The sequence below is a fragment of the Haliaeetus leucocephalus genome, unplaced genomic scaffold (genome assembly GCF_000737465.1).
Source record: "Haliaeetus leucocephalus isolate CR32 unplaced genomic scaffold, Haliaeetus_leucocephalus-4.0 Scaffold1007, whole genome shotgun sequence".
Taxonomy (NCBI): Eukaryota; Metazoa; Chordata; class Aves; order Accipitriformes; family Accipitridae; genus Haliaeetus; species Haliaeetus leucocephalus.
Window position 1 is genome coordinate 1,369,992 of NW_010973443.1, and position 18,747 is coordinate 1,388,738.

An 18,747-nucleotide genomic window follows, 5' to 3' on the forward strand; every position below is an offset into this window, starting at 1 on the left:
CAGGGTGCCTAAAAGGCAGGATCTCTGGCAAATGCGTATTCATCTCTAAAGCATACCTACCAGCTGTAAGCAGTGAACAACCATTTCAAAAGCATTAAGCATTGCTGCAAACAGTTTAGTACTGGCTGCTGGTATCTATTGTTGCATCTACTTGATATTTATTCAGATCATATCTTGTTTGGATGCATTTCCCAAAATCCTCTGATAGAAGCTACATGAAAAAACATTGAATGCTCATTGTTTTGTCTGTGTTGTTAAAATAATCCAGAAAATTCACATTGCTCAAATCCCTTACACCAGCAAACTGACCCTTTTATAGTCATTGCCAGGAACTCTCTGAAATAGGGTTTTCCTACCTATGACTAAGATGATTTTTCGAGACTCCATGCAGAATAAGGCAATTCACACTGCCTTCGGACTGGAGCAGCCCACTAATGACCCCATCTCTGAAGCTGATTGCCTTTTCCTGCCTGTTCACTTACCCTTTCCATAGATGGAACCTGAACCACATGAAGACGGCCAATACACGTAGGAAGGGAGCAGCTGCAGTGGTGAACCTAGTCACAGCACTACTGATCAGCACGTCTCTTTGTTGCTAACTTTAGCCTTGTTTCTTTCTGATGGGTGCCTGTCATCCTCAAAACAGCTCTAGTTTAGTAAAATAAACAATTGGGAAAAAAAACCAACCCTGGCTGAATTAAATTGCTCAACCTTGAAGGAAAACATGACTGTTTCTAACTTGGTAAGTCTAGACAGTCTGGATTATGACTAAGAACTAGGGACATTTAGAAAGACCAATTTAGAAGAACACAGTCTCCATCTTTTTATGCCTCAACTGTTGGATTTGCTTCCACTCTTTTTTAAACCTTATTTAAGATGATCCAGTGGAATAATTAGGGAAGCACTGAGGGATGTTGCACAGAAGTTATAGCCTTTCGTGCCTCATGCAGCTTGGGCCCGCCAGGGATTTCTTACTCTGCTGCACAGGGGATTTTGGGCACAGAGCAGACTGGACCTGAGCAGAAGGATCCATGACAACACAATTTCCTGAAAACTCACCCAAGTGGAATAGGGGCTGTAACAGCCATGGGAACGGTGCCAGAGCTGCAGTCAGAGCCACAGATCAACACTAAATGATTCACTCACTGAGAGTGTGGGGAGAAAATCAACACACACACACACACACACACACATACACTTTAAATTCAGGCTTTTTTCCTACTTTTGGCTCTTGTTCTGCAATGCTGCTGCACGTGCTGAGCTCTAGACATGGGAACTCTCTGGACTCCTGATGAGCCAAAAGTTAAGTCAATGCTTAAAGACTAGTCTCCCATCTCCTTCAAGAGCTCTCAAATAAATGCGAAGGTGTCTTAAAGACAGAAGTAGATTAAATAGTGTAAATCAAAATCACACTTATAAATATTTATTGGATCAGGGCCTTTATTTGTACAAGCAAATACAATTGCAACAAAATAGAATATGGTTTTACTCATCAAATATGAGAAATACTGTTTGTAACATATGTTTGTTCATTTTTTCTTTTTAGCACAGCTTTAGCTACTGTGACTTGATGAATCTCTTTCCCTTTTTATAAACATTTGGTACATGTTTTACAGACAAACCTAGTAACAGAAGGTTTAGCTAAATAATTGATACATGAATCCAGAACTGAATATTAAATGCATTAGATTTTTTTTCACACAGTTGCTACCATAACAGTAAATATCGTCCACAAAGTAGAAAACATAATTTTGAAATCTCATCTGAGCAGAACTATAATTGAGGGTTTGTTCCAATACACCCCACATTTATATCCTAACAATGTGCCAAAAAATACAGATGTTCATCACAAGATGAGATAAAAGGGTGGTTGCCAGACACATAATGAAAATGCTCTGTTTTAATCTATTCATCCCAAGGTACACTGTCCAATTTTTCCGAAGATGTTTATTTTATTAATAATTTCAGAAATTTGGAGAAGACAATTATCTACTCCCATCCCTTAGCTCCATCCCCCAGCAAAATAGTCTAATGTGAGAAACTAAGAATTAAAAATGAAGGTGGAAAGTTGTTGTTGCTACTTCTAAATATAACAAACAATGTAGGCAGTGGATAGCTAATGAACACAAATTGTGACTTCCAAAGCTGTATATTTAGCCATTCGGCAATGCGACACATCTCGCTAAAGGCAGTATGAAAGCCAGGACAGTAATTCATTTACTCAGAGGTTTGGAATAGGAGGAGTATTACAGAATTAATGTGTGAGCTGGCTGTGAAATATACTTTGTAGTTTGTACAGAACAATTTAAATAACACTGATTATTCAAAGTTTCCAATTTCCTTTGATTCAGAAATATTCTTAGCAAAAAGGTGATATAACTGGCTATGCACTGCATGGATTGTCATTAGTGAAGAGCAGTATTATATATTCTAATTTAAAATTAATCCTGAACTAAGTAATGATGATAAGTCAGACATAAATTTTGAAATGAAACCTCCAGGATATAAAATGAAATAGCCAACCAAGCTCACTGGCGAAAATTTTTAACAGATTTTACAGATGTAGCTAGGATAACATCATATACTTTTATTTGGCTGACTTAAAGAAAAAAGGACATCCAATAATTTTATAAAACAACCTTTGACAGAAGATAAAACCCAGTCTTTCTTTTTTTCATTTTCTTTGTTTGCTTTTGAGCAAGTCAGTTAATTGATTTATACCTCATTTTACAGTTTTCTAAAAGAGGTATGGAAAAATATTGAGAAATACAACATTAAAGATACTGTTTGGCACCATCAGATGAATGGGTCTGTATAAAGGCAGCCAGAAGTCTTTATGTTGTTCACAGCTCCCAGAGGGGGAGAGACGTCTCCATGAATTTTACTAGCTCAGTCTAACTTCTTCCAGTGATGACTCAGAGATGATATAATTCTCCACCTTCTGCTGCCCTGTGTTGCCCCAGCAGCACAATCCCAGGCTGTCTGGTGGATGCACTCTCATTCAACTTCTGCCAGGAACAGCTGGCCTTCTGGACATGTCCAGTAGTAGCCATACACTAATGCTTTCCACCTGAGGGAATAAGTGCGATCCCTTTGTTCTTAAGAATCAGGTATACTGTTAGCATGCCGTCAACCTGGTACCTTGGGTTAGATGAAATTAAGCTGACAGGCCAAACCCATGGTGTAGCCTTCCTTTGGCCATATAAATGAACTCGTCTAGAAGAACCACTTTAGGGTAAAGGTAACCCAAGGTAAAGCTGTTGTAGTGTTCCTGCCTCCTTTGCTAATACAAACAGAAGAATATGGATTCCTCTATTTCATTGCTTATGTTTAGCCATTTTTGTTTCTCACTGGTCATTTGAAAAGGCTGTAAATTAGTGCACCTTAGTACAGCACTTGAGGAAAAAAGGCTGAGCAGACATGAGAAGGGTGGTCCCATGCCAAGATGAATGATGGTTAGGATTAGCTTGGAACTCCTCAAAGCCTGTCTTAATCCCTTACACAACTGTGAAATCATGGGCATATTGCTCAGATTCTGTGCTCTGAGGACCTGATGTGCCTGCATCAGGCAGAACAGCCTCTGCTCTGAATCATGCTTCCATTCCAGGAGCAAAATCATGCCATTAGTTGAGCTTACAGAGCACCGCCAAGTTAGTGGATTGCCTTCTGACTCTAAAACCTGATCATCTGATGTTAGGTTAGAAAGCTCTACATGTTACTCAACTGGGTAAGGTAAAACTGTGTTGGCACCTCCAGGATACTTCTTCTTCACAGAGAGACTGAGAGATTAATTTCACAAGACTGCTGAGGTGAGGAGACTTGCGGTGATGAAGCCATTTTGCTAGCCCCGGCATTTCAAAGAACTTGAAGCCCTCTTTGCAGACTGCACTTATACTTGCATCCTACACCTTGGCAGCACTTCAGCAGCTAGCCCAACAAGGGGGTCAATGCATTTGTGTATCCTTAAACCTCTTTTATTTATTTCTCAAAGTTATCTCAATTATTGAGATATCAATATTGAGTTATTGAGTTATCTCAATTGGATTAGTGAGCATTAAGATATTAATCTGTTGATTAACATTCTTTGAAACATAGCTTTTACTGGAAACAAGAACACATCAAAACACTGAGAGCTGAAATGATGTCTGCTTTGAGTGACATGGGACAGTGCTGAATGCTTGTAGGTTGATGTCCTGTTTGATGATGCTAACATTGCTAATCTGGGGACATCTTTATTAAAGATGACAAAGAGTCCTTCCTTCTCTTTCATGAAGAACAACAGCCAATTTTTTTCCCTAAGGGCTCCTCCCCTGCTACACATAATGGAGTAATGCCAACTTGTTATTTCTGGTTAGAAGTCTATAAAGCTGAAATCTGTTTTGATGACTAGAAGGGTTTGCTGACTTGAAAGATTAACAGTAGTTTTAAATTACGATTGTTTTCTTTTTTCCTCATTGATACTCCGTAAAAGTATAAACTCTACTCTATCCAACAAGAGATACTGGAATTACAGTGAAACCAAAAGTATAATAATAAAATATATAATAACATATATGTACCATAAGCACAGGTCCCAGGTTTTCTGGGTAAACATAAGAAAAAAATTTTCTCTAGATGGGGAAGGACACTATTCATAGGATTTAGAAGCTGAGACTAGAATTACCTAGAAGTAGGGAAGGGTTTCATACAGCAACCTTTTCCCCTCTCATTTATAAAATGTGGTTTCTTTCTTTCAGTAGAAAAGTTAAAATGAAATCTTAGTCACCAGTATGCGTACAAACTTTTTGGCACACCGCCTAAGGAGCGCTAGTGCCAGTATCCTGAACTAATTCCAATGTAGGTAATTTGGCTTACTACATTTAGGGGCAGTTTCAATTAGATAGAGTGTTCTTCCATTTATACTAACCACAAATGTGCTGTTTGCGAGACATGTTAGAAGAGTTACTGTGTTTCACCTCTGCAATATCTCTGTAATAGGTCATCTGAATCTTTAATACAATGCGAATTTACCTTTTGTTTATTAGAGGGTTCTTCTGCATGGAAGATTCTCAAAACTTGTAAAATGTGTAAGTGCAAGCTTCGTAATAGCTTTGTGTCAAAAAATTCCTTTTTTAGTCTAAGAATAGGTGGCAAGTCCATTGGAAATTTCACACAGTTTTTATATTGCTGGAATTTCCTATGAAGTTGTTGTTTGGTTCTTGCAATATGTTTTCAGTAAGAAGTCTTTGGACAGGGCTTTATTTGGCAGTTTTTCTTGGATGTCTAATGTGTGTCTATAACAGAAACAGATCATCAGGTGGATTTGAAGAAGATCTGGTTCAACATAAAGACTTCTGGGTTTTGTTTGTTAAGGAAACTTATTTGTATCTGTTTTAGAAATGCCTCTTGAATGCTGACCAAGGCTGCCCATTGTAAGCACCCAAGGCCCAAGCACATGCACGTATGACTGCTTAGGGCTGGGTCCATACAGTCTTTCCTGAGAAGAACAACTCTTTTCTGACAGATTTTATCTTACAACAGGGAATGCTTTTTAACCAGCCAGCATCAAGGAGATATTCCCTCTCCGTCAGAAGACCATTGTATGGGTGTCCTCACTGTCATGTGGACCCTAATACTCTTTTAAACGTGAAAAGTCAGAGCCATCAACATTTTTGCAGGAAGGCAGATGAGAGTGCCATGTATGTAACATGTCAACCACAGGCCAGTAAAACAAGCAAAGGAAAAGCTGAGCCACCACTGTGTTCTTTCTTTTCCCCAATACAGATACAGCCCTGCCGGCTCCTGGGAGGGAAAAGTCACCCAAGAGTGTGAGATGGCTATCAGGAAAGCACAATACTCCTGAGTGGTAAGATGGCAGTCAGAGGCTGTTTGGGTAGCACTAAGGCATGTGTGCAGGCATAAGGGCTATTTACCAGTGTATGGCTGACCTTCATTCCCCTGTTTGTGTCACTTCCACTCTGTTGTAGTCATCCTTGCCTCCTTTCAAAAAAAGGGTCTTTTGTGTACTTATTAACACTATTAGCACTGGCTGTTTTCTAATTCTGATAATAATTGAGAAACTCTAATTACTGTAATTACTATGCTCCTGGGGTGAGGTTTTATTTTTTATAATTATTTCTAGTGATTTTTTTTTGTAAATACTTTGTTATATTAATCATGAAACCTTGCAGCACATTTATATATCAACCACCCCCACTGAATTTCATCAGTGCATTTCACCATTTATTAATCAGATATTACTAAATTTCTTGTGCCTCCAAGGAGTAGGAGAGAAAGTGACTACTGACAAATGACAAATGATGTGACATGCCAAGTTTGATTCTGCCAACGAAGCATTAGTACCAGCCCAACAAGAGCAAAGATGGAGGTGACAGCTAGATGGCATATTTTAATATATTCTAAATCTTCCCAATGTAACTCTTTAAAGAAGAAAGAGATGTTTCAATGTGTTCAAACATTGGAACACTTCAAGAAGTAACCTGAGACTTTGGCCAGTACATAAAGACCTTGATCAAGCACCCATTGCTTACTACAGAAGGACCCAGCTCTGTCTTTTGGAGTCTGTATTCAAGAGCAGTCTCTTGGAGTAAGCAAGATGTTCTCTTGTGTCTATTTTCCAATCACCCCTACACTGGTGGCATAAAAAGTTTTGTTTCCTCTAGAATAATCTACCAGATTATGCTAAGTCTCTCAGGAAAAGATGTCTGAAATTACACTACTATCTTCAGTTGCTCTACCACTTACAAACATGAGCATGAGGGCCTCTTGCATTAATATAATCCAAAATACATTATTTTGAATAGCTTGTGGTCACACCAATATATTTTTATGAGTCTTGGTTTTGCTTGTTACATGTTAGTGTGTGGTACAGAAAATTCTGATTCTTGCACTAAAATGTAGGTATATTATACCATTAGTTACCTGTCATTCCCTTTTTGTGAACTTCTTTGTGAGTGGACAGTTGTTGACCTCAGCATGAAGAAGACAGAGACTTTTTTCAAGGCTGCTTCAAGGGCTGCTTATTTGTTTTTTTTGGTAAAAGTTCTTATGTCAACCTAGGCCAATCTTAACTAAAACCCACTTCATCATCCGTTATCAAAGAACTGTTCATGCAACTCAGCAATGATTTTTCTAAATGACTGTGAGACCTCATTTAGATTTTTATTAAACAGTCACATTCTAATGAGGTCTTCATAAAACTGACTAAATATGTTTAGAAATCATTAGCTTAAATTACCAGTACAAAAGTCTCCTTAGGGAGCCCTGCAGATTTTGTGATAAGACTTCTGGCAGATGGATTAGTATAACAGCACAAGTGAGTTCTGAATTTCCACACAAGCAGTGTAAATGTGAGTGACTGGGTAACAGGCTACTAGATAAAGAGCTAAATGTCCCTCAGGTAGGTTCATTAAAGAGAGAAAACAATCAAAACACATTTCTGTGCCATTTAAATACCAGGTGCACAGCAGTCTGCAGGTGCCAGAAACACTGACAAGGGTCCCTTGCTGGAACACACAAGAGCTTAAAAGGATGTATGGTTTTGACAAGTGTGCCTCAGATAATGACAGATATTGGCAGATGTACCCTGCTGGAGGGTAATGGGGGGACTGAGTCATTTGCAGCAGGTGCTTGCATTAGGGACAGCCTCATGGTGATTCCTCCATCTGCAATTAACAGTCCTGCTACATAACGCTCCAGGGCAAGAAGCAAGTTCCTAGCACTGATTTAATGACTATCCAGCCAGTCCTGGTAAACAAATACACATACGCCCCCTCAATGATTAATTCATGAAGGACGTACACTGTGTGGCAAACATGTTAAATAGATATTCCTCTTTCCTGAAAATACAAAGGAATTTTCCTCCTCAGCTTACAGTGGGTCAAGAGGGTTAAAAAATACACCCCTGTAAATCTTATACCAGCAATAGCAATTGAAATAGAAAAACTCAAGTTTGGGAAGGTTACAAGGTTTGCCCTGCAGGAATGCTACCAAAAGGTCCATTAAAATCATTACTAATCAAGGTGGCACAGAGCTTGTGTTAGGGGTTGTGGGACAGATGGTGTGTTTGTAATACGCCTCCTTGTTGCTGATGGTTCCAGCTCTGGGAGTGGGACAGAAGCACCAATTAAGGAGTGACTGCATTGTCCTGTGGCTCATACGATCTCATTTCCCTCAAAAGCTCATTTCAATTTCTGCTCTCTGATCTCACCTATGTTGGCCTCCAGAGAAAGTGAGAACAAAGTCATTTCTACCACTGCCAGAAACAACAAAGCCGCAGATCTGTATACCACTAGGACTCTTGCACCCTGAAGAAATCTCCATGGTGGCACAAACTGTTGCTTGCTGCTAAGGGAAGGTGCTGCGTACCTAAACGTTGTGAGCTGAGGCTGCCAACACTGGCACCAAGACTGGCGTCTCCCCGGCTGATACCTGAGAGTTCACTCTTAATTGATGCTTTCAAATACTGACTTTAGGAAAACAGTAAGTGCAGTATGTTATTTTTTTTCTAACGCTTGTTTATCCATACCCTGAACACATCCCTTTTTAAGTTGTGTGCTTGGGTACTTATGAATGTGTATAAAGCTTTAACGAAGAGGTTTGCTGAAGAGCTTCCTATTCTTACAGATCTATCCATTTTGAATTGATACGTGACAATCCAACTATTTCTACCTTTTTCCTCACTCAAGGGACTGAATTTTTAAAGCGGCCTCCATGATTGTTTTTTGTCTCTGCAATTAGTTGTACATGTGTTCCTGCAGTAGGTGTTAACTGCAGTCACAAATCCCATCTTTTTTTATATCTAAAAATAATACTAGCACTTGATCTGTTGGCAGGCTTGGGCACACAGATATCTAAACGCTAGGATTTATATTAACAATTGACAAAGAACATAAGGAAGAATGTATTGAGATTGTAAAACTGGACTTGCTAAAAAGGACACAAGATCTGACACTTTGACTCACGTCACATAAACAGTGCTCTCTACTCTCATGCAAATGCCACAGGGCAGAGGGGTACCAACCACTCCACCAACATGAAATTAAAAACCATGTGGCTTACACCAAGACATGTGCACTTGATGTCTTATTTCAACACTTCAATTTGCAATAATTGCAGTAGTTGCAATAAAAGCAGTGGGTTTTTTTCACTCTAAAGAAAAGCTATATGCCCAGTTCCCAAGCAAATTTTCTTGAAAAAAACCATCTGAGATGAGAACTAAGACACCAGTGCATAGACAAAGCAGTAAATTAAAAGAGTTATTGAAGGTTGTGAGAAACAAAGAAAATGGTTCCATTCAATACTTGTTGAAAACAAAATTAGCCACAATGACTTGAGTAGGAGGCCTACTTTAGAAATTATCAAGCAAAGAAAGAAAATTACACTGTATCAACCAGGTAACTCAAGCTTTCTTTTACTACTCAGCTCCTGAAGACAACCTCCTGGTCAACAAATTTAGTGTACAAATGAGTAAAGCTAATTTTTTCTGTTTTAGTCCAGAAGGCTTACAGGAAGGAAAACCCAAACAAACCAGGTTGATCTAGACTAATATACTATGAAGAAGATGCAGTTTCATAGTTTAACTACTTTTCTCAGAAACCTGTTTCAGAATTACTCCCCCTCGGTCTCCCTTAAAAAAAAGATGAAACCATACCTTGTTCTGTAACCAATTCTCTGGTTTCCCTTAATAGAAATGGTATGTCTGAAATATGTATACAAAGATATAACACTTTCCCTCTTTGGCAGTCTTTACAGGCTGTGCTGTACAAAATGCAGCTTTATCAGTTACTTTTTCATTGTGCTAATGTTATCAAAGCCAAGCATCTAAGGCATGTTTAAAAATAATTGATAATGAACCTCTTAGCACAGGCAGTGATAAATATTTTATGTGCCATACTCGTTATATAAGCATCTTGTTAGTCTGCTATTTAATTTCCAAAAGCAAACACCTTGGAAGTTTTTCATCTTTTTAAGTACAAAAATTACTTACCCTTCCCACTTCTACGAGATTAGTAACCATGACTATGCTGGCTGTGTTTTCATGCCATACCATTCTCCAAAAGTCATATATTGTCTCCTGCATTGGTCCTGAAACAATAAATCAAAGGAAAGGTTACTATCTGAAAGTCTCATGACTGAAAGCTTTTCTCTGGGGAACTTTGAGAAACTGTGCCTATACACATATATTCATATCACTATCATATTTTTCATTTAAGGTCAATTTCTTTTCTGTCATCCCACCTATCTGCATTTAAGTATTTTTCCCCTGAAACAGTGCTCTGAAAGAAAGTTAGTTCTCCAACATTTAGGTATTTATCTGTGTAATACCCAGAAGTGGAATTATAAAAAATGGATAACATTACTCTTTCTCTTAACAATTGGATGATAACCTAGGGAAGGTGTATTTGGAATGAAATGAGCCTCAATGGACTATGTGGCCTTTCCTGGTTTCTAATATTTTTCTTAGTATACACTATCCATCAAACTACCCCAGCTCCTAAATTGTACTTTCTGAAGTGAGACAGAAGTTATAGTTTTTTGCTGCAGTATATCACTTTGCAAAACAGCGGGGAAAGCAGTAAAGAACCCTGGCATGCCATGGCAGCCATGTCCTCTGCAGTGCTTTCCCCAACAACCTGTGTGCTTTTGTAAATGAACACACAGTGCTTCCTCTAGTGTCATGCTAAAGCTGGGTACCAGCCCACAGGAAATGTTCCAGAACTGTAAAATGTTGGGAACAACCACATCACATTGTGTATGCCTGGTCCTGTCTGTTTCTAGCCTACATGTCTTACCCATGATGTGTGCCACCCCGATTTTAAACCACTGTTTTAAAATCAGAGACGATAAGAATAAACAAATGTAAAATATTATCAGGTACTATAAACTTAACATTGATACTGAACCCATTACTGAACTGCCACACTGCAGTAAGCAATTAGTGCCTTATTTAGAAGAATGCCTTAAATCAGCTAATTGGAGAACAAATGGATAATGTATTGGCCTAAATGTTCCTCTAGCGAAGAAACCAACACTCTTAAAGCATTACAAAACCATACATTGAGATATTTGGGTAGTTTGGCACGTGTATTTTGGTACCTTGAGCTCCCTGTGAAAATTTTATTTTCACTCTGAAAGTCAAGTACTTGGTGAAAAATTTAGTAATATATTATTACTATATTATCATAGCAGGGGGGTTGGACTAGATGATCTTTGAAGGTCCCTTCCAACCCAAACCATTCTGTGATTCTATGACTTTGTGATTTTACGATGTTATAGGCAAGTCAAAACAAACTCATTAGGCAAATAATATCACAGTTATGATGCAATAAGTTACATCAACTCAAGTTTAAGAAAAAAGATAGTAATAGTCTAAAACTTTTGAATTTTTAAAATTTATTTTTATTTTCACCAATTTCAAAGGATAATTTTATCATCCATTATTTGCATAGACCGTTTAAAGAAGTTATGTATTCTCCCCCTTACTTTCTCTGCCTTTAAAAATGCTGCATATATAGTTAGTTTCACAGGTTTCCCTATAGTCATTCAACTTGTCTTTTACTTGCTTTGTTACTTCATATAATAGGAGAAAAAGCCATTTAAAACAAAAGGAAGCTATGACTGTTAGAACACAAGAAAAGTGAGAAGGTCTCAGCCTAAAAACAACAGCAGAATCTAAAACTACAGTTTCGGAAATTACCAAATTCAAGCTGATGTTGTGGCTGCAAAGCTGGACACCTTTTTTTTTTCTTTTAATTTACAGCACAGAACAGTTGATGCTTTTGTGAGATTTCATTCTGAAGTACGACAAGAGTTAAATCACTCTCCACCACATGGAAATTTGCAGTAAATATTCTACTTCTACATGAGTGTCCTGGATATGTAATACACACATGGTCCAAATGCAATTTTGAATGTCGCAGTAAGATAATTAATATACATTACAGTGAAAGTTTAGCTTGCTTGTGTTTTAATAATGTAGGATTAAATATAGCTCTTTGGGCACTTAAAGTCACAAGAGCATTAGAAAAGTTTTGGGCCAATCTCTCCTACTGGTAAAAGGAAGGAGAATATTTTACTCACTGTAGGAAAATATTATCTCTGTATAGCTCCTTCCTTCCTCTCAAATCTCAAACAAATATTCAGCAAAATTATTATTGCTATAATCTTTGAAGGAATGTAAATAAAAATAGGATTAGGGAAAGGCAGTTTTCCACAGAATAGTGTCCTGGCAAGAGTCTGCAAGTTCATGACACATTATTAAGATTATTTAAGCTTGATCAAGGACAAAAAATAACAACACTATTGCTTCAAGAATCCCTATTCACAACCTGGTTTAATGGAGAAAATCTAAATGGCTCCACTGCATTCTGTTACCACAAGACTATGTGACGTTTCAAGATCGTTCATCTGAATATATTTTTGGTAAAGCTGCAGGAAAGGTGAGAAAAGATCCTCTGTCTACACAGCCCTCTTATTTTCCCCTTGCAAGAAGCCAGAATCTTTGAGAAACTGAGGGGCAATGTAGCAAGTTTCTTTATGCATTATTTTTAGTTTTCTTTCCTACAGATTCATGTGAGAGACAAGATGGTTGGGCCCTACTTTGTAACATTCATTTCTCTTTGACAGCTCTGGGATAGCCTGCAACAATTTATTCCTGATTTTTTTTTTTTCTACAGACAGCATAATTTGTCTCATGATTTAAAGATTCCTACATTTCAGATCCTGAAATCACAAATTACAACTGGGGAGAGATCCTAAACACTAATTTCTTCCTAAAGATTTTCAATTTGTCATTCTTTATAAAGAAAAAACCAGATAATAAATTATGAGAAAAATAAATCTTTACAAAAAGTAATAGCATTTTTCAGGGCAGAGAAAGAGCTGACCTCTGACAAGTCTTTCAACTTTAATTCCAAATGTTCTTCTAGAGGAAAAGGCCTGTTCTGCAGTGCTGAGTACACTCCTCTCAATCTTACTATCCAAATGATAAGACAATCGTAATTAAAAATGCTTGACAGGATTTCCTGCTCTCCTCAAGTATTCTCAAGTGTTTTCTTGCTTTTCCTCTCCAATTCTTTACATGAAGCCTCCAAACTTTTTCATGTTCAGGACACTGAATGAAAAAAAAAACCCACCCAAAAACCTACCTTAAAGTCTCAGAAAGTAATTCTTTCCTACCCCATTTTTCTTTTCTTCTTGACATTTTTCAAATTATTTTCTGACATATGAATAAATTATTACTTGTCTACAGCCAGAATTGAAAAGCATCAGAGGCCAGGTAGAGTTGGAGGATTTATTGTCATGAAGAACTGAACAATTTGATTCCAGAGACTCATGGTAGGGAGAGAAAGAGCCTATAATTGTTCTAAGCATCAACTTAACACATGTGTGCACAATAGGCAGGAAAGTTATTCTCAGCAGTTGCCCTCTTGCAGGAGGAGAAGGTCTGAAGAGAAGGTACTGTGCTGCCTAACAGTAAGTCTGCGGCGTACCCCATTAGCTACACAATATAGTAGTTGGTATCAAAGATTTCTGCTGTGAAAAAACAGAAATCAACAACATACTGCAACCAGAAGATGAAAAGCAAAGGAAAATAAGAAAGAGAAATCAACCCTCCAAACCCCAAGCTAATTAAATGCTTTATTGGAAAAACTCAACAGAAATGATCAGTTGTATATACCACAACCATTAGTTGTATTACCAATAGTTGTTAGTTGCTGCTCTGGGAACACAAACATATTAGGAAATGGAAAATCACACAGCTTTTAAGAATGGTTTAAACTCTTAAGAAGATGCTTCTGTACACAGAGCTTTCTAGAGCCTCTATTTCTGCTTGTTATTGTGAGGCCCAGTTCTAATAACTGCTATTGCTAGTGGAGTATGTATGTGATCAATTTGAACATGATAAACTAGCTCAGAATACAGGAAAAAGTGTTCAGATGTAGGAAAGAAAGCAAACACACAAAGAAACAGGTAAAACCTGAATCCTGAAATGTCCCCAGCACTTACTCATACAGAACTTGTAAATCTGTGGGTCAATTTCTACAAAAGCAAGCAGCTTAAACAAGGAACAAATAGCTTCTAATACCTTTTTCTAGCATAGATGTCAAATCCATAAGCTAATGTTTGGTCCACCTGAGACCAAATTCAGTGATAGGTATTAAAGTTAGAAATGTGCAGAAAATGAACAGATACCTTCAAGCTCCAAAGGCTCCCCAGGGAGAGTGCATGGGCAGTGGCAGCCATTAGCATGTGTTGATAGAGGCAGTGGACTGACAAGATGCAAGACTTTTATCTGCAGCAGTTAAATGCCATCTTGAAAAGAGTGCAATTAACCTACTTCCAGTGAGTAAACATGTCCACCCTGCATAAGCAGGTGGTTATAAAATGGTCCCCTCACCTAATGGTTATTGCAGTTTCTAGTACCAATGATAACTCTCTCCACTTTTTACTGAAGCAAAACTTGCTGCTTGCTATTGTGACTGCCTACAACTTGACCACTCAAGGACAACTAGCTAATTTGCCTGCACAGAAGGAGCTACATTTTATTCCTCAGTCTTTACTACATGTGATCCCTTTTGTCATGGTTTAACCCCAGCCGGCAACTAAGCACTACACAGCCGCTCACTCACCTCCCTCACAGTGGGATGGGGGAGAGAATCAGAAGGGTCAAAGTGAGAAAACTCATGGGTTGAGGTAAAGACAGTTTAACAGGTAAAGCAAAAGCCACGTACACAAGCAAAGCAAAACAAGGAATTCATTCACCACTTCCCATGGGCAGGCAGGTGTTCAGCCATCTCCAGGAAAGCAGGGCTCCATCATGCGTGATGATTACTTGGGAAGACAAACGCCATCACTCCGAATGTGTCGTGTGTCCCCCCGTCCCTCCCCCCTCCCCTTCCTTCTTCTTCCTGCAGCTTTATATGCCGAACATGACATCATACGGTCTGGAACATCCCTTTGGTCAGTTGGGGTCAGCTGTCCCAGCTGTGTCCCCTCCCAACTTCTTGTGCCCCCCCAGCCTCCTCGCTGGTGGGGTGAGAAGCAGAGGAGGCTTTGACTCTGTGTAAGCACTGCTCAGCTGTAACAAAAACATATTGGCCTTATCAACTCTGTTTCCAGCACAAATCCAAAACACAGCCCCATACTAGCTACTATGAAGAAAGTTAACTCTATCCCAACCAAAACCAGCACACCTTCAAAATGAACTTGAGGTACAGTAAATGTTTTCTTACTAACAGATATGGCTGCATGGCAAAAAAGGCCAAAAAGCAAAGACTCCCTTTGTAACTACACTGTCAAAAAACCCCAAACCCATTACACTACAGAAACTGTTCAAAATACACATGAAAGTGTAAAACCAGAGATTTAAAAAAAAAAAAATTAAAAATTACTGGGAGAACAGACTACACGCTAATAGATCAAAAAGTTCAACAATTCTCCTTTTCCTAATGAACCTCTTAAATAGGACAGACTAGCTGTTAGTAGGATAACTTACAGAGAATTTCACAGGAGGAAGCAAAATTACAGGGTTACTAATGCTCTGCCAGTCCAGTGATCTGATAATCGATAAGTGCATGTTATTTGCTCTTTTAACCACGCTGGAATTCGGAGGTAAGAACAAAACACCCTTTCAGAAAGTTATGTAAAAACCTGCCATTAAATGTTACTTTAAAGTATAAAATATCATTGACTGCAGCCAAGGGAACATCTCCCTTGGCTGAAATACATTTTTTCCCTACTCAATAAGGCTATGTGCCCAAGATTGTATCACCAGGAATTTGCAGGCACATCATTATGTGATCAGGTTCTCATGAGTATTTAGTTCTGTCAGCCTCCTAGTTAAGCTCATCAGCGGTCAGCAGCTCTGCAAACCTGAACACCTCTTTGCACAAACAGGTATAGACTAAATAGTGTAAGATTAGGTTCCACTTTTTCATAAAGTAAAATAAAATAAAATGTCTTGATCTTTCTGCCTAAAATAGTCAGCATACTATTAAGAAAATTAACAGATCCCAGTTGTGCTGATTTAGTCAACTAGCAAGATAAACTGCTAGTTCAGTATTTTTTTTGTAATTGCATTGCCACTGCCACACAGCAGTACAGCTGCATGCTGGCTCATCTCCGCTCTCCCCAAATGAGCTGGCTTCTAAATGGAAGACACTTTAAAGATCTGATCAGTTCCTGATAATCTGATTTGCCAAGAGCAGTCTTTACCATATGCTTGTTGAATAAGTATGGTAGCATGCATTTAACTTTCACTCACCTTTCCAGGAGTTCTGAAGGGTTTAGTGCCTCCATGGGGGCCAGCGAACCCCAGAACAAAGCTCTGCTATAAAAACTCAGGCATGTGATCATGCAGTCTTTCTGCAATAACTTCTCTCAAAATAGGTTTAGACATTTGTTTTCTACCATAACATATGCACTTAAATTGACTTTAAAGGCTTACACAAGAGTATGTTTTCATAGGCAAAGTATGTATGCTCCTATAAATACTGTGAATAATTTTTAAGTCTGAGATAAAAATGTGATCAAGACATCACTAAACCATATGGCCCCACCACTCACCAATAGCTAACCAAATGCATACAGAGCAGTCTTTTGTAGTTTAAGGTGTCAAGAAAATAATAATGAAAAAGAATCAGGTCATATAACCTGGATGCTTCTAATGCTTTAATTAAAAGTCCTCCCAAGTCTGTTCCAGAAACTAAAACAGCATTGAGGGTAAAACATACCTCAGTGCCATGCACCTATTCATTTTTACTGAAGTCTCCTATAGGCCTATCAGTGTAAGAATTAGCACACTAAAAGGCAACATACGTTTATACTGGCAAAATGTGGCCATAAATGCTTCAGTGTTATTTATTAATCGCTGCTTTCTAGCTGCCACACTTCAGTGTTAATTATTATTGTTGCTTCTGCATGTCCCAGCCCCGGACATTTTGTGCACTAAAGAATCTCAGTGATATTAAACAAAACCCCTGTAATGAGCTGAAAAAACAGATTCTCACTTTTATTACTTTATTTCATTTGACTTATAGTGTTGACTGTGATGGCATTTGAAATGCACTTTCTAATTTTAGCCTTACAAATATTAATTATTATGTAATCTTCAGCAGGGCTATATTGTAATTACACAGCTATGTTGACTTTCCTGATAAAACTTTCTTGGAAATCTCTCTTGCCTTGGGAAAATACAAATAAACAAAGCTGTGATGAACTTCCAATGAAGCTGGTTCCATATAAATATGTTAAGCCAGCATGCAGCCTGAGCAAGGAATCCTGAGGCTATGGCTACTCTTACATGAGGTATGGAAAAAACCTCCCTCTCAGTTTTAAACCTTATTTTAACTGATTCCTCCATGGTAATAGAATCAGAGATGGTGCAAAGAGGAGCCGCTTGTTTGCAGAGGCAGTAATTAACTCATACTCAGGTAAGAAAGAACACCATTTTGTAAGCAAGAATTACACCAGAATTTAATTCACAAACAAATAAAAAATGTTCAGTTTCTCCTAAAATCCTAACACTAGTTTTAACCCCGGCTTCAGAATATAGCATGCATATCAAATATATGCAGAATCTATATTTGAGTTATAGCCAGTGCACCATTTCTGGTTTTTTGGCCTTTTGCAATGATACCACCTTGGCTTTGTGCGGCAAGGTTTTGGTAGCGGGGGGTTACAGGGGTGGCTTCTGTGAGAAGCTGCTGGAAGCTTCCCCTGTGTCTGACAGAGCCAATACCAGCTGGATCTAAGATGGACCTGCTGCTGGCCCAAGGCCACGGCCAAGCCCATCAGTGATAGTGGTAGCACCTCTGTGATAACATATTTAAGAAGGAAAAAAAGTTGTGGGACAGACAGAAATGGCAGCTGGAGGGAGGAGTGAGAACATGTAAGAGAAACAACCCTGCAGACACCCAGGTCAGTGAAGAAGGAGAGGGAGGAGGTGCTCCAGGCACCAGAGCAGATTCCGCTGCAGCCTGTGATGAAGACCATGGTGAGGCAGGCTGTCCCCCTGCAGTCCAGGGAGGCCCACGGTGGAGCAGATATCCACCTGCAGCCCGTGAAGGACCCCATGCTGGAGCAGGTGGGTGCCCGAAGGAGGCTGTGACCTTGTGGGGAAGCCCATGCTGGAGCAGGTTCCTGGCAGAACCTGCAGATCTGTGGAGAGAGGAGCCCACAGAGCAGGTTTTCTGGCAGGACTTGTGACCCCATGGGGGACCCACGCTGGAGCAGTGTGCTCCTGAAGGAGTGCACACTGTGGAAAGGACCCATGCTGGAGCAGTTTGTGAAGAACTGCAGCCCACAGGAAGGACCCATGCTGGAGAAGTTCGTGGAGGACTGTCTCCTGTGGGAGAGACCCCACGCTGGAGCAGGGGAAGAGTGAGGAGTCCTGCCCCTGAGGAGGATGAAGCGGCAGAGACAAGGTGTGATGAACTGACCGTAAACCCCATTCCCTGTGCCCCTGTGCCGCTGGAGGGGGGAGGTAGAGAATCCAGGAGTGAAGTTGTGCCTGGGAAGAAGGGAGGGGTGGAGGGAAGGTGTTTCGAGATTTGGTTTTATTTCTCATTACCTTACTCTGGTTGATTGGTAATAAATTGAGTTGATTTTCCCCAAGCTGAGTCTGTTTTGCCTGTGACGGTAATTGGTGAGTGATCTCTCCCTGTCCTTATCTCGACCCACAAGCCCCTTGTTATATTTTCTCTCCCCTGTCCAGCTGAGGGGGGGGGGGGGGGGAGGTGGAGA

At 39.3% G+C, this 18,747-nt stretch overlaps 1 protein-coding gene across 1 annotated transcript in view; it reads right to left on the reverse strand.

Annotated features, from left to right (window-relative positions):
- Positions 1-18,747, reverse strand: part of PTPRM (protein tyrosine phosphatase, receptor type, M) — a 340,322-nt gene that overhangs the window by 23,810 nt on the left and 297,765 nt on the right. The window contains exon 23 of the mRNA XM_010584832.1: positions 9,989-10,086. Within this exon, the coding sequence (XP_010583134.1) occupies positions 9,989-10,086 (98 nt within the window). The remainder of the gene's footprint in view (positions 1-9,988; positions 10,087-18,747) is intronic.